Source organism: Varanus komodoensis, unplaced genomic scaffold (assembly GCF_004798865.1).
Source record: "Varanus komodoensis strain SLA01 unplaced genomic scaffold, ASM479886v1 scaffold42, whole genome shotgun sequence".
Lineage (NCBI taxonomy): Eukaryota > Metazoa > Chordata > Lepidosauria > Squamata > Varanidae > Varanus > Varanus komodoensis.
In genome coordinates this window covers 7,965,281-7,982,003 of record NW_025335972.1, presented here as the reverse complement: position 1 = coordinate 7,982,003, position 16,723 = coordinate 7,965,281, and the positions used below count along the sequence as shown (strand labels likewise).

At 47.4% G+C, this 16,723-nt stretch overlaps 1 protein-coding gene across 1 annotated transcript in view; it reads left to right on the top strand.

The window, feature by feature from the left end:
* The window catches only part of LYL1 (LYL1 basic helix-loop-helix family member), a 33,427-nt gene extending 24,310 nt beyond the window's left edge, over positions 1 to 9,117 (top strand). The window contains exons 3-4 of the mRNA XM_044443807.1: positions 1,371 to 1,462; positions 1,662 to 9,117. Coding sequence (XP_044299742.1) covers positions 1,371 to 1,462; positions 1,662 to 2,005 — 436 coding nt within the window. The 3' untranslated portion in view covers positions 2,006 to 9,117. The remainder of the gene's footprint in view (positions 1 to 1,370; positions 1,463 to 1,661) is intronic.
* The last annotated feature ends 7,606 nt before the right edge of the window (positions 9,118 to 16,723 follow it).

The following is a 16,723-nucleotide window of genomic DNA, read 5'->3' as shown; positions in this document are numbered from 1 at the left end:
GCTGCTCGGTGTCGCAAGCGGCCTCCCTCCCTCCTCTTTGTCCCTAGCCGGTCTGGAGCTTCTTCCTTGCTCAGTGCTTCTGGTGGGGGCTAGTGGAACCATTGAGCTGGTTGCTGGGCTCGGCCTGTGGCCAGCCAGCTCCACACTAGGGACTGCTGGCCATGGCATCCGACTGAACCTGACTGAAAACCAGGGGCATGCCTTACTTTACATTCGGGACAGTTGCTTTGCCTGGGTCTTGCCTGAGCCAGCAGTCCATAGGAAACCTGTGGAAATGTGGCAGCTTGAAACGTCCTTGGAGGCGCTGGCTTGACTGGGAACAACGATTCTCAGGGAAAGACTGGGGGGGGGGGGGCCCCCTCGGGGGGTGGGTGGGTCATTCCAGCATGTCTGACTCACTGAGGAGCTGCACTGTTAAAAAGGCTTCTGCTGCAGAGGGAGGGGAAGGAGCGGCTGATTGGCAGGAGGGACAGCCAGCCTATCGCTGGGGCTTTCAGTGAATAGAATCTGAGGTAGCTTCTTGCTGGAGCTTTTCTCTCAGCCTTGTGTGTCCCTGGCACATCCTGTGGCAGAGCAGGAGCTGGTTATCCCACAAGGCCCTGCCTGTGGTGAAGGCCCCAGTCTGGCTTGCCATTGCTGTTGCTCCAGCCCGGCCCGTGTGGAGCAAGGCATGCTGGATGCTGCTGCCTGAAAGAGGAGGGTGGCTCAAATTCAGCCAGCTGCTGGGCAGCCCAGGTGTGATTCAGAATGACTCATTCACAGTGGTGATTAATGCAGGAGCCACAGAGACACATGTCAGGAACCTGACCGAGCTCCGTGGAGGTGGCCATGGCCAGTGCCAGCACAGAAACCTGTGAACGCAAGTAGGAAAACTGGTGCCTGTGCATGGTTTGGACTTCAGCTCCTATAATCTTTCACCATTAGCCATGTTTTCTGGAGTCCATGAGAGTTGTAGTGCAAAACATTTGGAAGGTGCCTCTTACTCAATCCTGACATAAAAAAGTGGGAAAAGGAATCCTTTCTATGAACAAGAGAGCTTAATCAGATCCATGAGTCTGGGCTTTTACTGCAGCATAAATGTTCCTGGCTGGGGACTGCAACCCAGTGCTGGCAGAGGGAGGTGAGTAGCCCCCTCCAAAACCAGACTTATCCTGGATCTGCTGCAAAGAGGCATAATGAATGGGCCTAGCAACCCTCACTGTGCCCCGTGGAGAGGAACAGCCGCCCCTTTATCCTGGTGTGATGGATGGCGACACTACTTGGGCCTGGCCTGCTCTGAAGAAATGATAAAAGCTCACCAGCAGGCAGATTTAATTTTCTCGCTGTGCCCCCTGGAGGTGCCCACCTGACCTCTGCTCTTCTCTCCTTAGCATCTACATTGGCAGCTCTGGGACTTATGGCCTCTTCCCCAACAACCGCCTCAAGCGCAGGCCAAGCCATTATGAACAAGAGATCACTGAGGGTGAGTGGCTGTGGGGGAAACCTTCCATGCTTCTCTCCCAGGATGGAGGAAGAGGGCACAGGCAGAGCTGCCCATTCTATAGACGTGGAGACTGAGCCTGAGGAAAATGGCTTCCATAAGGTGTTCCCAAGTCTGTCTTCAGTGTTATCTATTGGCAAATGCACTTTACCTGTCTATCCGTTTCCATTTATTTATGCAGGCCATCAGCCCCAGAAGGTGGCACGCCGGGTCTTCACCAACAGCCGTGAGCGGTGGCGGCAACAGAATGTGAATGGTGCCTTCGCAGAGCTCCGGAAACTCATCCCTACCCACCCGCCCGACAAGAAGTTGAGCAAAAATGAGATTCTGCGCTTGGCCATGAAATACATCAACTTCCTAGTCAAGCTGCTGAGCGACCAGGCCAGGTCAGCTGGTGGGGAGCCTCCAGATGCAGAGGCTAACTGCAACGGGACCCCAAGGACTCCCTCACCACTGGCCCCCATCAAATTGGAGCAGGTGCCAGTTGACCCGGTGACTGTGTTGGGGGCAGGCGAGCCACGGTGATGAACAGCTACCCATCCATTGGTGTGACCACTGGCTCCTGCACCTGGACCAGCACCAGCCACACATCCCGGGCTGAACTGAATCTCCTTCCAAGGATGCTTTGTGCTGGGAAGCATCTGGGACTGAAAGCCATGGGATGATGCTTGGGTCACTGTGACTTTGAGAGGTGGTGTGGGGTGGATTCAGGGTCTGCCTGTCCACATGCAGAGATCAAGAGGGCAAAGCAGCTGATGCCCAGTGAACCCCGCAAAGCAGCGGGACTTTGGGGAGAAAGGAGGAAGGGACGTTTATATTCATGTTTCCTGCTTGGCTTGCTTCTGGAAAAAACAAAAAGGGGCAGTGCAGCGCTGCTCAGTAGGAGCAGTGCTACAGTTCTGTGGGCTAGAAAGATCCCCCTTCTCTCCGGTCTCCGGGGGGTGGAGAACTGTCCTCAAGGCATGCCTGGGCTTCCTCCATGACCTGGAGTGGGCAACCAGTGTTCTCCAGATGTTTTGAACGGCTACTTCCCATCAGCCCCAGTCAGGGATTATGAGGTTTGCAACTCAAAACCATCTGGAGGGACCCAGGCTGCTTGCCCCAGTTCCTGTTTTCCTGCTGCACAGTGAGTGTGGGGTGGCTTCCGAGCCCCAATTCCATCCTGTGAAAGCCCAGCATGGTTGCTTGAGCCTGTACAGAAGGACAGCATGACAAGCAGGACCGTTTTGTCATGGGGTGGTGAGGCCCTCAACGCACAGGCTCCACTTTCCCTCGGTGTGGATCCTTCTTCATGGGCTCTGGCTGTGCTGCCACTGCAAAGCCCCCTGCCCCGCCCCTGACAGACACCAGAGCTTTCCCTCAACAACTGGGAAGCAGCACTGAGCTTTTAAAATGGCTAGAGGAGGAGTTAAGTAGCTCCTGCTGCTGCCACTCTTCTGCCCACGACGGCAGGCGAGTCCTAGCATCTGCCGTGTAGTATCTAGCTGAACTCCCATTTACTTGCTTCAGACCGCAGGTGCAGGTTCACATAAGGGGAGGGGTAAGTCCTCCACGGCGAAATCTAGCATGTTAAGGAGAAGACGAGGCTAGAACTCTTCTCCCAGATGAGCTAATTTTCTATGTGTTGAGACCGTTTTTTGCACATTCCCTCATGCGAGCATCCCTGCCTTCCAGCAGCCATCTGAAATGGTACAACTCATATTCAGGTCCAGCATTTCAGGAGAGAGAACTAGGCCTCAGAGATACCCCTTTCTTCAACATGCAATGATGGCTCAACAATCTGGGTGGGCTGCACTTGAGCCTGGGGTTAGAGGGGTTTTGGAGAGCATCGTGCAATGGCTGGGTGATGCTGGAGCAATTGCTGTGTCACTCCTGGCAGGCTAACACTTAGCTGGGTGGTGGGGCTACAGTGAGAAGGGGCCCATGGCCTCCTCAGAAACCCTTCCCTTTCCTGGAAGCTGCAGCCGTTTGTGCTGAGTCAGTATCCAAACCTACCCAGCTTACTCTGGGCCTCATGCCAAACCCAAATGTACCACCCAGCAATCCAGGAGGGTGGGCGGTCTCAGCTTGTCTGTTATTATATTAAAAAAAAGTTGGTGAAAGGCCTATTAGGAAGAAGACAAGAAAGACGGGGAGTATGGCAACAACTGCTCTTTAGCCCCCCACTGGATCATCAAATGATTGTGCAATGGGGTTTATCACTCTCCTCTGGCATCGCAGTAGGGCTGCAGGAGGACCAGCCCTGCATAGGCCATTCAAGGCATCCCTTCGAGGACTCTCAGGCCCACCTGTGTTCAAGCTGAGACACATTTATGGCCCAAAGTGTTCATGTTCTATTCAGAGGAAAGTGACATTCTTATATGGAAATCAATCCCACAGTCAGATGAAAATGCAAACCAAGTCTCTTAATGCACAATCTGTTGATATTACAAAATTTTGCTTGGTGTGCATGCTCTGTTCTGAACCTGGTTTTGATAGGTTTTGTTTACAAGACTAGAGTTTGTTCCTGCAAGTGTAAAATCATAACTTTCATGGAAAGGAATAGATACCAAGAGAAAAGATATGGGCAGTAGGGAAGAAAAGCCGGACTAACTGGCCTGCGTGAGGAATGAGTGTGTGTCTGTGTTCAAATGGATAGAAGGGATAAAAGGAAACCATTCAGCATACTGGAATGTTGCCTTCTGAGCACTGGGGATTGTGGCTTACAATGCTGACAAATCATACTGGAACATGTGTCTAAAATAATGATGACTGGAAACCTGTCGTGTTACTTCCAGACAAGCAGTTCAGTTAGCATGCAGCAGCAACTTGCACATCGTAGCTACTGTGGCTTTTGTTGGGATGTATGCTTCTGTTGGCCGCAGCCTTTAGATCAGGCAACATGGAGTCCTCTAGATGTTTTGGCTTACAGTTCCCATGAATGCCAGTCAGCATAAAGTTGCCCACTCCTGCTTTAGATGCATGAACAGTTCCTCAAAAATCCTGTTTATGCACTAGAACTATCCTAATTATTTGCTACGACTCCAAATGTACAAAGAAAAATGACCCAAGCAGTATCCACCACAGCCAACTGGGTGCCTTCCAGATGTGCTGGATTAAAACTCTCAGAATCCTCAGTCATGTCTAGAGGGCGCCTGGCTGGGGGAGACTGCGCTATTTATTGCCTTCTTGGCCGCATCGGTTTTTTTAGCCACACTACTGGTGTGGTCTAGCAGTTTCTCCCCCAATTCCACCTTCTCACTTGTGAGGAATAACAATTCCATTTCTTTTCTCAGCCACCTATCTCATTGGTCCGTCAGCCATGTGATGTTGATTTTTCTACCTACCCATTTATCTTGATGTTTGTTACATGCTCCTATTCTGTCCATAAGGAATCCAAGGTGTCTCTTCTTCAGCTACCTTTACCGTTGGTTTTGAGAAACTGATCAGATGGGGATCTTTCACCATCATTTTAAAGGCTGACTGGACATTTCAAAGACTTTTTGGAGTGCTGCCATCACAATGTTTGTATGCCAACAAAAACTTCCCTTGAATTTCTTTGCCATACGAAAGGCAGAGGGTGAAACCTTGCTAGAGAAAGCTTAGGAGCCCTAAGATTGATCAAATGAAGCAAATCACAACAGGTCCGGTGCACTGGATCTTGCCACAACCAGAGAACTTGGGGAAGGGTTAAAAGGGATTTGCACAGGAGAACTTTCTGGGGGATTCTGGTCTAATGATATGATCAAAATTCCAAGGCATTGGGTGGGCTGAAAAATGTTGACTGGTGCAAGCTCTGTGGAGGTAGGGAGGAAGAAAACACATATGGTCACTTTTAATAGATGAAGATTCTCTCACTATCAGTAGTGAGATAGAAATATTTTTAGAACAAGGAGCAGTATTTGATAGCTTAATTCAGAGCATTTTTAGAGAGCTCAGAATGATCAGTTTCTGTCAGATATGGTGGCAAACAGGAAAGGATTTTAAAGCACACCAAATCAATTTTAAATTGCCATTTTTTTCAAACAGGCAACTGAAAGCATGATTTCATCAGTAAAAATCATGGCAAGTGGATTGGGGGTAGGAGTGTCAGTACTTTCCAGAGGTTCCTTATTTGGGGCTTACATTTGCCTTAATTGATTAATAATATTTTGACTAGTGCACCCCCTGCCCCACTCCCACAAATTCTCTGACTTTCTCAGGACATATCAATGGAGGCTTTGGCATAGTCTTCTCTTTATTGTGCGCTTAAGTTGCTCCTTCTCAGGACCAAACAAGCTGTTTAAATGGAGATGCATGCATGCAATACAACCCTGGCAGCTTTTGTTTTTTGTTTTAAGTGGAAAGACTATGGGGGAAAAGAGGAAATGTATCAGATGGCCAGCATTTTCCTGCACTACATCAACCTACATGACTCCACCCCTTCTCACCCCTACAAACACACCTTTGGAATTCCATGGGGGAAAGTCTCTGCAATTTAAGTGTGGCTGAAGTCTTTCATCCCATTGTGTGTCTGAACTCTGTGTGTGGTTACAGCATGTGCCTTTGTGCTGTCTGCTGTTCATAAGCCATGATTTCCCATGGCCTGCCAGCTCATAGATTCATAGAATAGTAGAATCAGAAGGGGCCTTCATTGGGTCCAACCCCCTTTTGGTGCAGGACGCCAAGTGACACCATCCCAATCAGATGACTCTCCAATTTTCTCTTGAATATCTCTAGTGTGGGAGAGCCCACCACCTCTCTAGGCAACTGGTTCCACTGTTGCATTGTTCTGATAGAAAGATTTTTCTGCTGTCTAGCCTGAATCCACTGTGCTGCAGCTTAAGTTTGTAGTTCAGTGGCCTACTCTCAGGGGAGTGAGGTGTTTTCCTTCCTCTTTGTGTCAGCCTTCGAGGTACTTGTAGGGTGCTATCATATCCCCTCGTAGTCTTCTTTCCTGAGGCCTAACCTCTCATTGTAGGGCTTAGTTTCCAGACCCTGAATTATCTGTTACCCCCCTCTGAAGTCTTTCTAATTTTTCTGCATCTTTTAAAAACCTGGGTGCTCAGAACTGAATACAGTATTCCAGGTGAGGTCTGACTAGTTCAGCATAAAGTGGAACTAGTACCACTCATGTTCTGGAAGTGATATTTATGCATCCCAAAATATCATTTGCCCTTTTTGTGGCTGCATTGCTGGCTCATATTTAGCTTGTTGTCCACAACAACTCCAAGGTCTTTTTCTTTTTCAGTGCCATTGAGCCACATAGCAAAGAAACAGGACTCTCACTGGCCTGGTGCATGAAGCAGAGTTTCTCTGTGAACAAGTCATTGAGCCACGAAGAGAACAGCATTCTTTCCCTTTGCATGCCCTCTATTTTGCAGTAGCTGTCTTATACAGAACCAGGCCTTTGGCCCGTCTTAGTATTGTCTAGCTTAGCCTTGCCCAGCCTGGTGCTCTTCAGAGATTTTGAATTAAACCTCTTATCTTTCCTGACCATTGGCCACCCTGGTTAAGTCTGATTGAATTCCAACACTCCTGGAGGGCAGTAGGTTGGGGAAGGTTTGGCCACCAAGGTTGGAGGCTTCTGAGGTTCTTTTAGTGGCAGATGCCAGTAAATACATCGTGGGCCTTCTGCAAGCAGCACTGATGTCCTCCCATTTTGATACGGGTCCTTTCTGTTTGAATACGAATCTGTTTAGCTTCCTTCTACTGATCCTTCTTCAGCATGGTCTCTGTACATCACACCGGTGGGCTTTGCTGTATAGCTCAAGACTTGGATTGAAGACAAACTTCCATAGCAAAATATCTTATACTGATCCATCTCCTCTAGTATTGCAAATTCCAATGCAGAGGTGCTCCTGACCTTGCTACCTGAGATCCTGTGAAATGCAGGCATTATGGATGGGATCACAGAACGCCAGCACACATGACAGGCTTGCTGCTGCGGAGCTTCTGCGTCTCAGAACGTACCCAGACTGTGCTCAGCCAAGCAGCCAGTCTAGTGCAAGATGCATGGCTCACCTTCAAAGCAATCCCGAGTTGTGACATCTGTGTGAATCTGAACAGACAATCAAGGCAGGGGCACTTCTTGCCACCACAAGCCAACCTTTAGAGGTTGTACATTGTACAACAAGAGTCATTGTACAATGACTGAGCATGACCAAATTATACCATTAAATGTGTACTGGCACCAAAGCACTTCTCTCTACATTAAAAAAGGCACTGGCAAGGGAAGCAGGGAGGATGGGTTGGGAGGATGGGTAAGGTATAGGGAAGGAGGCTAACCCCATTCCCTGTGCTATTTTCCAGATGAGCCATCAGCAAGGTTGCTGTTTGCCAGCAAAGGAAACTATTTGTGTCCATAGCAGCAGCTTTCCGAATGCGAGCAACAGCTTTGGGTGATTGTGTGGTTATGCTTATTGGGGAAATGGCACAGTGGGAAAGGGTCAAGAGCTCTTACAGCATGCTGCCAATCTTGAGGAGGGAGGGGTTCTGCATCTTCCTTTGAATATAAGACATGAAAGTATGAGCATATATTCTAGCCCAACACATCTAAATGGCACCAGGCTGGGAGAGGCCAGATACCACAGCAGCGGGGGTTGGTGTTGCAGTGGTTGCAATGCTACAGAGGGGCAGCTACAGAAGTGGGAAAGTGGACTGGGGAGGATTTGAGCATGGCCTGCGTGGGATCTGTGCTCATTAGGGTTGCATCACAAACACAGAGCAGACCCTTGGTCTTGCTGGATCAGGAGAGAAGATACCTTTGTAGTGTAAGTCCTGGCAAAGTATGCCAGTGGGGCTGAAAAACTCCAGTGGTGGGCTGGCAAAGTCCTTGCCTAAATGTAGAGTGCGTATGCAAGGCACAGAGCCAGTGAGGGCGAGAAGGTTACAAGGCCTCCCCTCCACCAGACTTTGTGAGCAACAGCTACTGGTTTTTGGGAAGACCCAGTGTACACTGCAGCCCAAGACCCGCTTCATCACCGTGTACACAAGCATACCTGCAAATACATTTTGAGGTAAATGGGAACTTGGTCAGGGTTGTTGTCTCAAGCCCTGGCCGAAGGCAGCCTGTGCACATGGCTGGATGACTGGGGACAGCGAGGAGGGATGATGCTCAGTCACATCACCAGTTCACTCACACATCAGACATGTTCAGGATGGAGGGAAGGCTTAGTGGCCATTCATCTCTCAAGAAAGCCAAAAAAGACAGTTACAGTCAATAACATTCTTTAATTCAATCAGTTAAAGAAGGTGCTGCATCTATAAACTTTTATTATGGAAAAATTGTAATTAACACATGCGTATTACACCCCGCTCGGAGAGTGGCACTTGGGGAGGGAGGGGTAGTGCCGAGGGCTGACTGGGAGAGGGGAGGGGGCTGGAGGAGCTGGCCCACCACATCACGGCAGCTGGTTCCCTTCTTGGGGTGTGGGTGAGCAAACATGATGGGGAAAGCAGTATGAAAGCTGATTAGCAGAGGGTGCCTTTTCATAGGCTTAACTACCCTCTTATGTGTAAAACTTGCAGGCAGGGTGGGAGCAGAAAGCAGGGGGCATGGTTTGTAATGGTGGGAGGGGCTACCCTGAGCCCCACCTGGAGGCGGTTTGATTGCAATCTCTGTAAACATCTTTTGTTCACATTTCTGAAGCTGATGCATAAAGTTTGATTGATTTCTCTTCCTGTCTGTTTGTTCGCTGGTGGCAGCAAAGGCATTGGTTTAAGGCACTTCCCTTAATTCGGCTGCAGGGTTATGAGTTCTTTTTGCTTTCAAAACCAAAGCAGTAGCAATGGACAGCTTCATAAAGGCTGCAGGGCACTAAAGGGGTCCGGAAAGGAGCTGGGAGACAGCTGCTCTGGAGCATCAGGTGGAAATGGACAACTTTCTGTGGCACACCTAGAACTGGCAGTCTTCTGGCAAAACTCTGTGCACTCACCAAAAGTGCCTCTCTCTTTGGACCAGCATGGATGGGTGCTATCCCAACATCCACCATGGCTCCCAGCCATGGTGGAGGTGCTTGGTGCATAGGGAAGAGTCCTTCCTGAAAACCTTTGGATTGGCCCAGGGAAGGAAAACAAGTCCTGGGAGCTAGGCCTTATCCTATGAAAGCTTTTTAAGGTCATGGCTGGAAAAAACAATGTAATCAGTGGGGAGGATATGCCTTTGCAAGAGAACGCAACCATAATGGAAGACATCACCAAGCACATCCCATGATGTTGAGCAAAAAGGCTTTAGGGAAGAGGTTTGCCCTCCAAACCTTTTGGGCTACCCTCTCATCTTGCTCAGTTGATCTATGACATTTGGAAGCATCTAAGGGAAACAGAAGCCACTGTACATTTCTGCAAATATCTGGCTGCTCTCCGTTCTCCTATGCACCTCTTAGGCTCTTCCATCCATGACGACTGGAACCATGCTGGCTCAACTATACCACTGGTATGCCCCTTGCATCTTGCCTTCTTCACCAGATCATAGCTGCCTATGGTTAAAAAAAGCATTGGAAATCCACAGGGGCCTAAACCGTTTCTGAAAATAGGGCCTGTGTTACAAAACAATTCCAGGACTGAGCTTCCAAGGCAAAAATGGAAACTAGACTGTGATGTACTGGGTCAAACTAGATGCGATAGCAATAGACCCACCTTTTCTGCCTGGGTCTGCACCAATCATGTATAAAGCAGGAGAGATGGGCACCTCAATTTTAAGAGCAAAGGGAGTGAAGGGTACCAAACCCTCCCCCTTCTGCCTCCCTGGACATGCCGCCTTCCTGAAAGCCCGTTTCTCCTCAGCTGGGAGAAAGCCTGGCAAGGAGGAGGGTGTTGTGGGAGGTATGCTGGGGTTGCGCCAACTACTGGAGCTGTCCACATGTCAGCAGGCATCACATGAAGGTGCCCAGTACCAAACGAACAAGGGGGCGGAACTCAAGTATCATCCTTGCTGCTGAAAAACTTACCTCTTAGGCACTTTACAATTTGACCAAAGGGATGATGGGATGTGTGTATGGAGGGAATAGGCCTATTCTTGATGTTTCTGAGCAGCTCCTCCAGAAAGCAGAGGGATGGGGAAAAAGGGACACAGACCCCCGTTCACCCACCAACAAAGACACACATACATGATCATGGAGCCCTCGGCACTCCCCTCCACTGGGCTTCCCATCTCTGCTCTGAGGAAGGAATTGGTGGGGACAGGGAAGAGGGAAGCTGATTTTTTTTTTTTGCTTTTTTTTGCAATATATGTAGTTTTTTTGTTTTATTTTTAACCTTTTAAAACATTTTTTTCTCTTTTTCTGTTTTAAATTCACATAACACAATAAGCCATTCCAATGGAGAAAGCCGAAGAAAGCTCAGGCAAAAATGATAAAACAGTTTGGATTTTTCTTTTTTTTTCTTTTTTCCTATATTTTTTGTTGTGAAGCAATATTGACAGTTATAACATATGGCTACCTGCATTCTGCTAGACACGGAAGAAACCTCAGAAAGAACAAAAACAGACAAAGATCTACCCTTTATTTTCAAGTGCAGGGGCGGGTGGGTGGAGGGGCAGGGGGCTGGAAGAACAGACTCAAAGACACAAAGGGTGCACCGGTCGGGGTGGGGAGAGGCAAGGGGAATCAGGGATGAGGAGAAAAAGCACACCAAATTCCATTAGTACTATATATATATACTGTACTGTACTCATATATATACTGCGTTTCTTAACCAAGGAAGAAACTTGTTCAAAGGGGCAGGGGTGGGATGCAGTCAGGGAAGCTGCAGTTTCATGGATCTTAAGGTGTTGCTGCCGAGCAAGAGAAGTGGATTTGGGGTGAATGAAGGGCCATATGTTGAAAGTGAGGGTGGGGGGCAAGAAAGGGAGACAAAGAAGCCTATTAAAGGTATCTAGTAAAGGAGGACAGGAAAGCACAATTGCTATGCTGAAGCGTGGGAAGAAAAGAGGGGAAAGAGCTCCATACAAGGTGTGCATGGGGGGGTGTGAAGATTATTTGCAGCCCACAGGTGATTGTTGGTGGCCAGGAAGCCAAGGAACATGCCCTCTCCCCATCTATGAGGAGATGGAGGGTTTCTGTATGTTTGTTGGATGGAGACCTGCTAGGGGGTGATCACACCCCAAAATGAAACCATGTTGGGACTCTCAAGGAAATCTAATATCCTCCTGGGCTCCAAAAGCATTTTCCTGCTTTGTGTCTCAGACCCCAGCCAAACATCACCTGGGAGAGAGGAGCTGAGGAGGGCCCTCTTTCATGCCAACGAACAGTTCAGGGCTCCAGGCAAGGTGGTTCTGTCCAAGTGCAGAAGTTGCAGGTGGGGAGTGGGGGAGTCCCTGCAGTCTTCCATATTGCTGCTTTGGTGGCGAGCTCCCTTCACTCTCTCCTTGGTGCTGCTAGCCCTCCCTTTTGCATGGGGTAGCAGAAGCCAGGCCAAAGAGGACTAGGCACCAGGGCATTTAGCCAAAGCACCTCTCTCTTGCTGGTCAGGCCTAGTCTTTTTATTGCTTTCCCCTGTATTGAGCGCACAGATTACAGGGGAGGGGGTGGAACTCCCTGTACCCGCCCCCCTGGCAGAGTACGTGGTCCATCTGTTCCAGCGAAAGATGGGTTTACAAAGGCACTATGTCAGCTGGCCAGTTAAGCATGGTTAAGAGTAAGGCAAAGTCATCCATCCTGGTCCTTCCCTGAAGTGAGAGCTGTCTCCAGTTGACCTTCCATGCTCTGTGAGGTTATGGGGTACGGCCTGGGCCAAGGCTTCTGCTTCACTCCCCTCCATCCAGCAAGGAAGAAAGGGAGTTCAGAGGAAGGGCTCCTCTGGCTCTGGGAAGGGGGGAGCAACTAACTCTGGAAAGGATAACAGGGGAGCTTTGATGAAGGGGATGCTGGTGACATCACAGGTTGGCTCCTCATTCCAAAGAGATGCCCTTGAGATAGAGGATATATACACAGAGAGACACATTAATAGGACAGAGACAGAGATGGAGGGGGTGGGGAGACAGAGAGTGAGCAAACAAGAGTGCGCACAGATTGGGCTGGTCTATAAGGATGGGTAGCAGAAAGAATGGCCAAAGCTAAAGTCAACTCTTTTGCTTAGCTCTCTTTGGGAAAAGACAGGACAGGGGAACAAGGCAGAGGAGGGTGTGCAGTGGCAGTGGTGGAGGATGGGGAGGGGTGAGAGGAGACAGAGAAACACGGCCCATTTAGGGTGGCCTCTGCTCCAGCAGGAACCTTTTCCCTTTGCCAAGGCACCTCACCACCACCCATCTCGCTCGGCAACCTGGGAAGATCCATGAGAAGCTGCCGGATGCTGCTGGTGCGTTTGACCGCAAAGCCCGCTGCCCCTTTCAGCTAAACATAAAGAAGGGATAATGCGTGTTTCCTAAAATGTGCTTTATGATAACAATTAATTGGTTCATAAACTATGTATAATAGAGATTTTAATGTATTTTATATTGTAAGAAGCACCAGGTTTTGTGTTTTTTTTCCTTTTATGATACTTTAGGTTTTTTCTTGTTTTCCTTTTCTTAGTTTTAATTCTGTAGTTTTCTTCAACATTTTTAACCTGATACAGTGATTTTTGCAAATTTATTTTTGTGTGTGAAAAACTTTTGCCTTCAGCCCTCCCATAAAACGACAAAACTAATGAAGAAAAGATGGGGAAAAAACCAAACCCCTATCATTATCAAGCTTTTTAAAAAAGGATTTAAAAAACAAACAAGAAAAAAGAAAAAATAAACAAATGAAAAAATAAACAAAAAAAGTTTTCCCCATACTTACAAAGGTTGGGTTTTTCTTTTGTCCCTATTTATTTAGAGTCCCTGGGAACAGAGGACTTTGCAACAAAAATAGATTTTTTTCTCTTCTTTTTAACAATCTTTAACATACAAAGATATTAAAACTATGCACTCCATTGCACTTGGCTCAATGCAAACAAAATTGGTTCTTTTAAAACCCCTAATATATATTTTGTTTTTTTAAAATCCCCTCCCCTTTTAAACACACATTCCTGTGTTTTCTTTCTTTCTTTCTTTCTTTCTTTCTTTCTTTCTTTCTTTCTTTCTTTCTGCTGCCCATACTTTCCAACCACCAAAATTTAAAGTCCTCCATGGCACCCCTTCCAGGTTCCTTCTCAGTGTTTACATTCACCCTTCTTTGAGACCCACACCAGGTCGCAAGCAGGTGGGTGGCACTGCCATTCCATCCACTCCTGTGCTGCTGTCACCCAACTGTCATGCTCCTGCGGATGCCAAGTGTTAAGTCTGTGCTTAAGCACTGTTAGGATCCAAAGCTTCCTTTTCAGGATTAAATAAAAGTCATAAGTAAACCTCTCCTCCCCCATCCCCACTACAGTTTTTAAGTGCTTTTTATTTGTGGTCAGTTGCCTCTGGACTCCTGCAATTCTCTGCCATGTGGCTCTCCCAGACCATAGATACCCAGTCTCTCAAGTAGGGAACCCATTTTAAGCAATGTTGGGCATTTGAAGTTAGAAGCTTAAAGCTATTAGATTGGATCAATTAATTAATATTTGTTTTAAATATGTAACAACAGAATTTATTAACTGAAAAGAAGCTGCAGTGGTGACCTTCAGTGTTTAACATTTTGGAACACGTTCACCCTATTTAGACCATTTTTCAGTTTTGCATCATGTTTTCCACTTAGAAATTGTCAAAGCTGACAGAAGCAGAAACTTAGATGCACGTTTTAAGAACTGGGGGGAGAGGGGAACAGTCTCAATTTCGGAATGCTCCAAATACTCATGACAAAATACAATAAAAATCATACAGCATTTCAGTTGCTGGATTGAGTGGCTTTTGGCCCTGGACTGGAATTCTTGAGTGACACTCAACTTTAGCACAGGTCCATGTCTCAAGTTTAGGCTACAACAGAACCCTGCTCCATGCAAAAGAAGGGTGCTTGAGAGTTTGCAAGAAAGGAGGAGATGCAGAGTACGGTGAACCAGAGGAGGGGAAATGTCTGTTTTCTTAAGACCACAAGGTTAGGAACAGTTTGCATTGCCACAACTGTAGAAATTTTCCATGGCTTGGTGCTCTTAAAGAAACAGATACTAATCCTGGGCTTAAAACCAGGCACCCTTCAACCTTTTAAAACATGGAAGTGGCTTGTGTTCCAGTTCCAGCTGCTGCCCATGCCACAGATATGAACTGCACCCTCAGTCTTTGTGAATGCTCAGCTAGAGACAAGGCAGTAGTTTTTGCTTAGAAATATGAAGCAAACTGGAAAAGGGATGTCCAATTGTGATGTCTATACCAGTATCATTTTTGCTGCTGGTAACAGCTTTTTGCCATATTTTAAAACTTGCTTGATGAGAGACTACCAGAAAGGTACATGCACACCATGGAAAGTGATGCCTCTCTCAAACCGCTATTTTGGAAAGAGCTGTCTTTCTATGGCTTCACCTGCTTTGTCTCTGGCAGGTCATGTTTCATTGCTGAGTCACATGTTACAGGAGATGTGGGTGAGGGTCTCTGGTGTGATGGCAGCAGCAGAGCACCAGTCTTAGAATCCATGCAATCCAGGTCTCCAGTCTTACTGGCAGGAGCAGGCCTGGCTCATGCCACTGATGAAAGCATCAAGCAGGTGGCACTCTTGTAGCAGCCAATTACTTCAGTTGAACAAAACATCTGGATGTATTTTCTGCAGGCTAGTCACTCCCTTACCATATTCCTCAGGAGGATTATCTCCCCACCTTATTGCACCAGCTGTCCTGCAGCTGTGCAGGGTCAAGGCGTTGTGACTCCTCCATGAGAGCAGGCTTTTGATAAGGGTGTCCGCTGTTAAGTTGTGTGTTTGTGGGATCCAGAGTGTTCTTCTGACATCTGGGAACTCGTGAATGGTTTGAGGATTAGCAGGGCAGCCTACTGCTGCTGGAGGGGAGAGGCAGATCTGCAGCCCTCAAGATTCCCTTCCTTGACCCTGTTTCTCCAACTGGAACTGGAAAATCATTGCACTTGGAAAGGAGTGCAGATTCCTTGTCTGACCAGCAGCTCCTGGACTCTGCTCCAGAAGTCCTTTCAGATGCCTCAAACATCAGCTTGGGGTCATTGTGGCAGGTAGCAGAGGGGCTTTCTGGAGGTTCTCTAGATTAACTGCTTTTTCCACAGTCATTTGGGAGACAACTCCAGACTTTACAAGCCAGGAGCCCAAATGCAATTGCGCTGGACAGATTGCACACTGACCCTGTTCCCTACAGCATCCCCCTGGCCCTTTCCAAATTAGACAATCCTGAAGCCCTACCTCCACCCCATCCTGATATAGGAGCTTGCCCAAGTCTATCCTAAATATTCCACATGTAACAACCAGTTAAACCTGAAAGCAGAGGTGGACACATTTAAGAGGAAAGATTGGATGGAGGATGGAAGAGGAATCCCAAAGGATTTGGCAACATTCCTTTCCCCGAAGTTCAGAATGGGGAAGGAGAAAGAGAGGGGTCTCTTTCACAAACCTTTAGAAAAATAATGATCTTTTCATGGGTGCAAGACCAAGAAGGATACTCACTCTCCTCACTTTTTGTTGTTGTCTAAGAAAGGGAAAGAGGAAAGTGCACGGAGCTGTGTGAATGACTCTGATGTTCATGTGTGCATGTGTGCAAATGCACAGTATACAGACAGTAATGTCAAACCCTCATATCCACCAGTTAGGCAGCCTCCACTACCTCTAACTCTATAGAATTCATTTTGTTGTGCTGAGGTTTGCTGAGAATGTTGACACGTATTAACTTTTAGGGGTTTTGTTTTCTGTTGATCTTAACAACAACAACAACAACAACACTTGAATTTTCATTTTGTTGTTGTTGTCACCTGTATGTAGAGGAAGCTAAAGGAAATGCTACAACTAAAGGGAGGAAAAGAACAAAGTGGAGAAAAAGGATCAGAAAGAACATCAAACCATAGTACCAACAGACACCCAAAACCTTAAAGGGAAAAGGCTGAGCATAATGGGAAAGGAATGCAGCCCACCTGTCCAGACCAAGCTGGGAACTCTGCAGAAAGGTGCCTGACTCAGCCAGCTACCTTAGACCTGCCTGGATTAGTAACTGCCATGCAGCCTCTTTATTTATTTAAAGTATTTCAAACAGTTCTCCAACGGGTTGTCTAAACATTTGCTGAATTGCAATGGCAGTAAGAGCTTTCTGGCTTGGTCTCATGAAGTCAAGAATACCTGCCTCTATTGTTTACTGAAGAAATCACAATTCATGCACTATGAAACTGTGATTGCCACTTAAACCTAATATTCTAATATTTTTCATTTCTGAGAGACAGAGAAAATTCATCCAGAGCAAGGG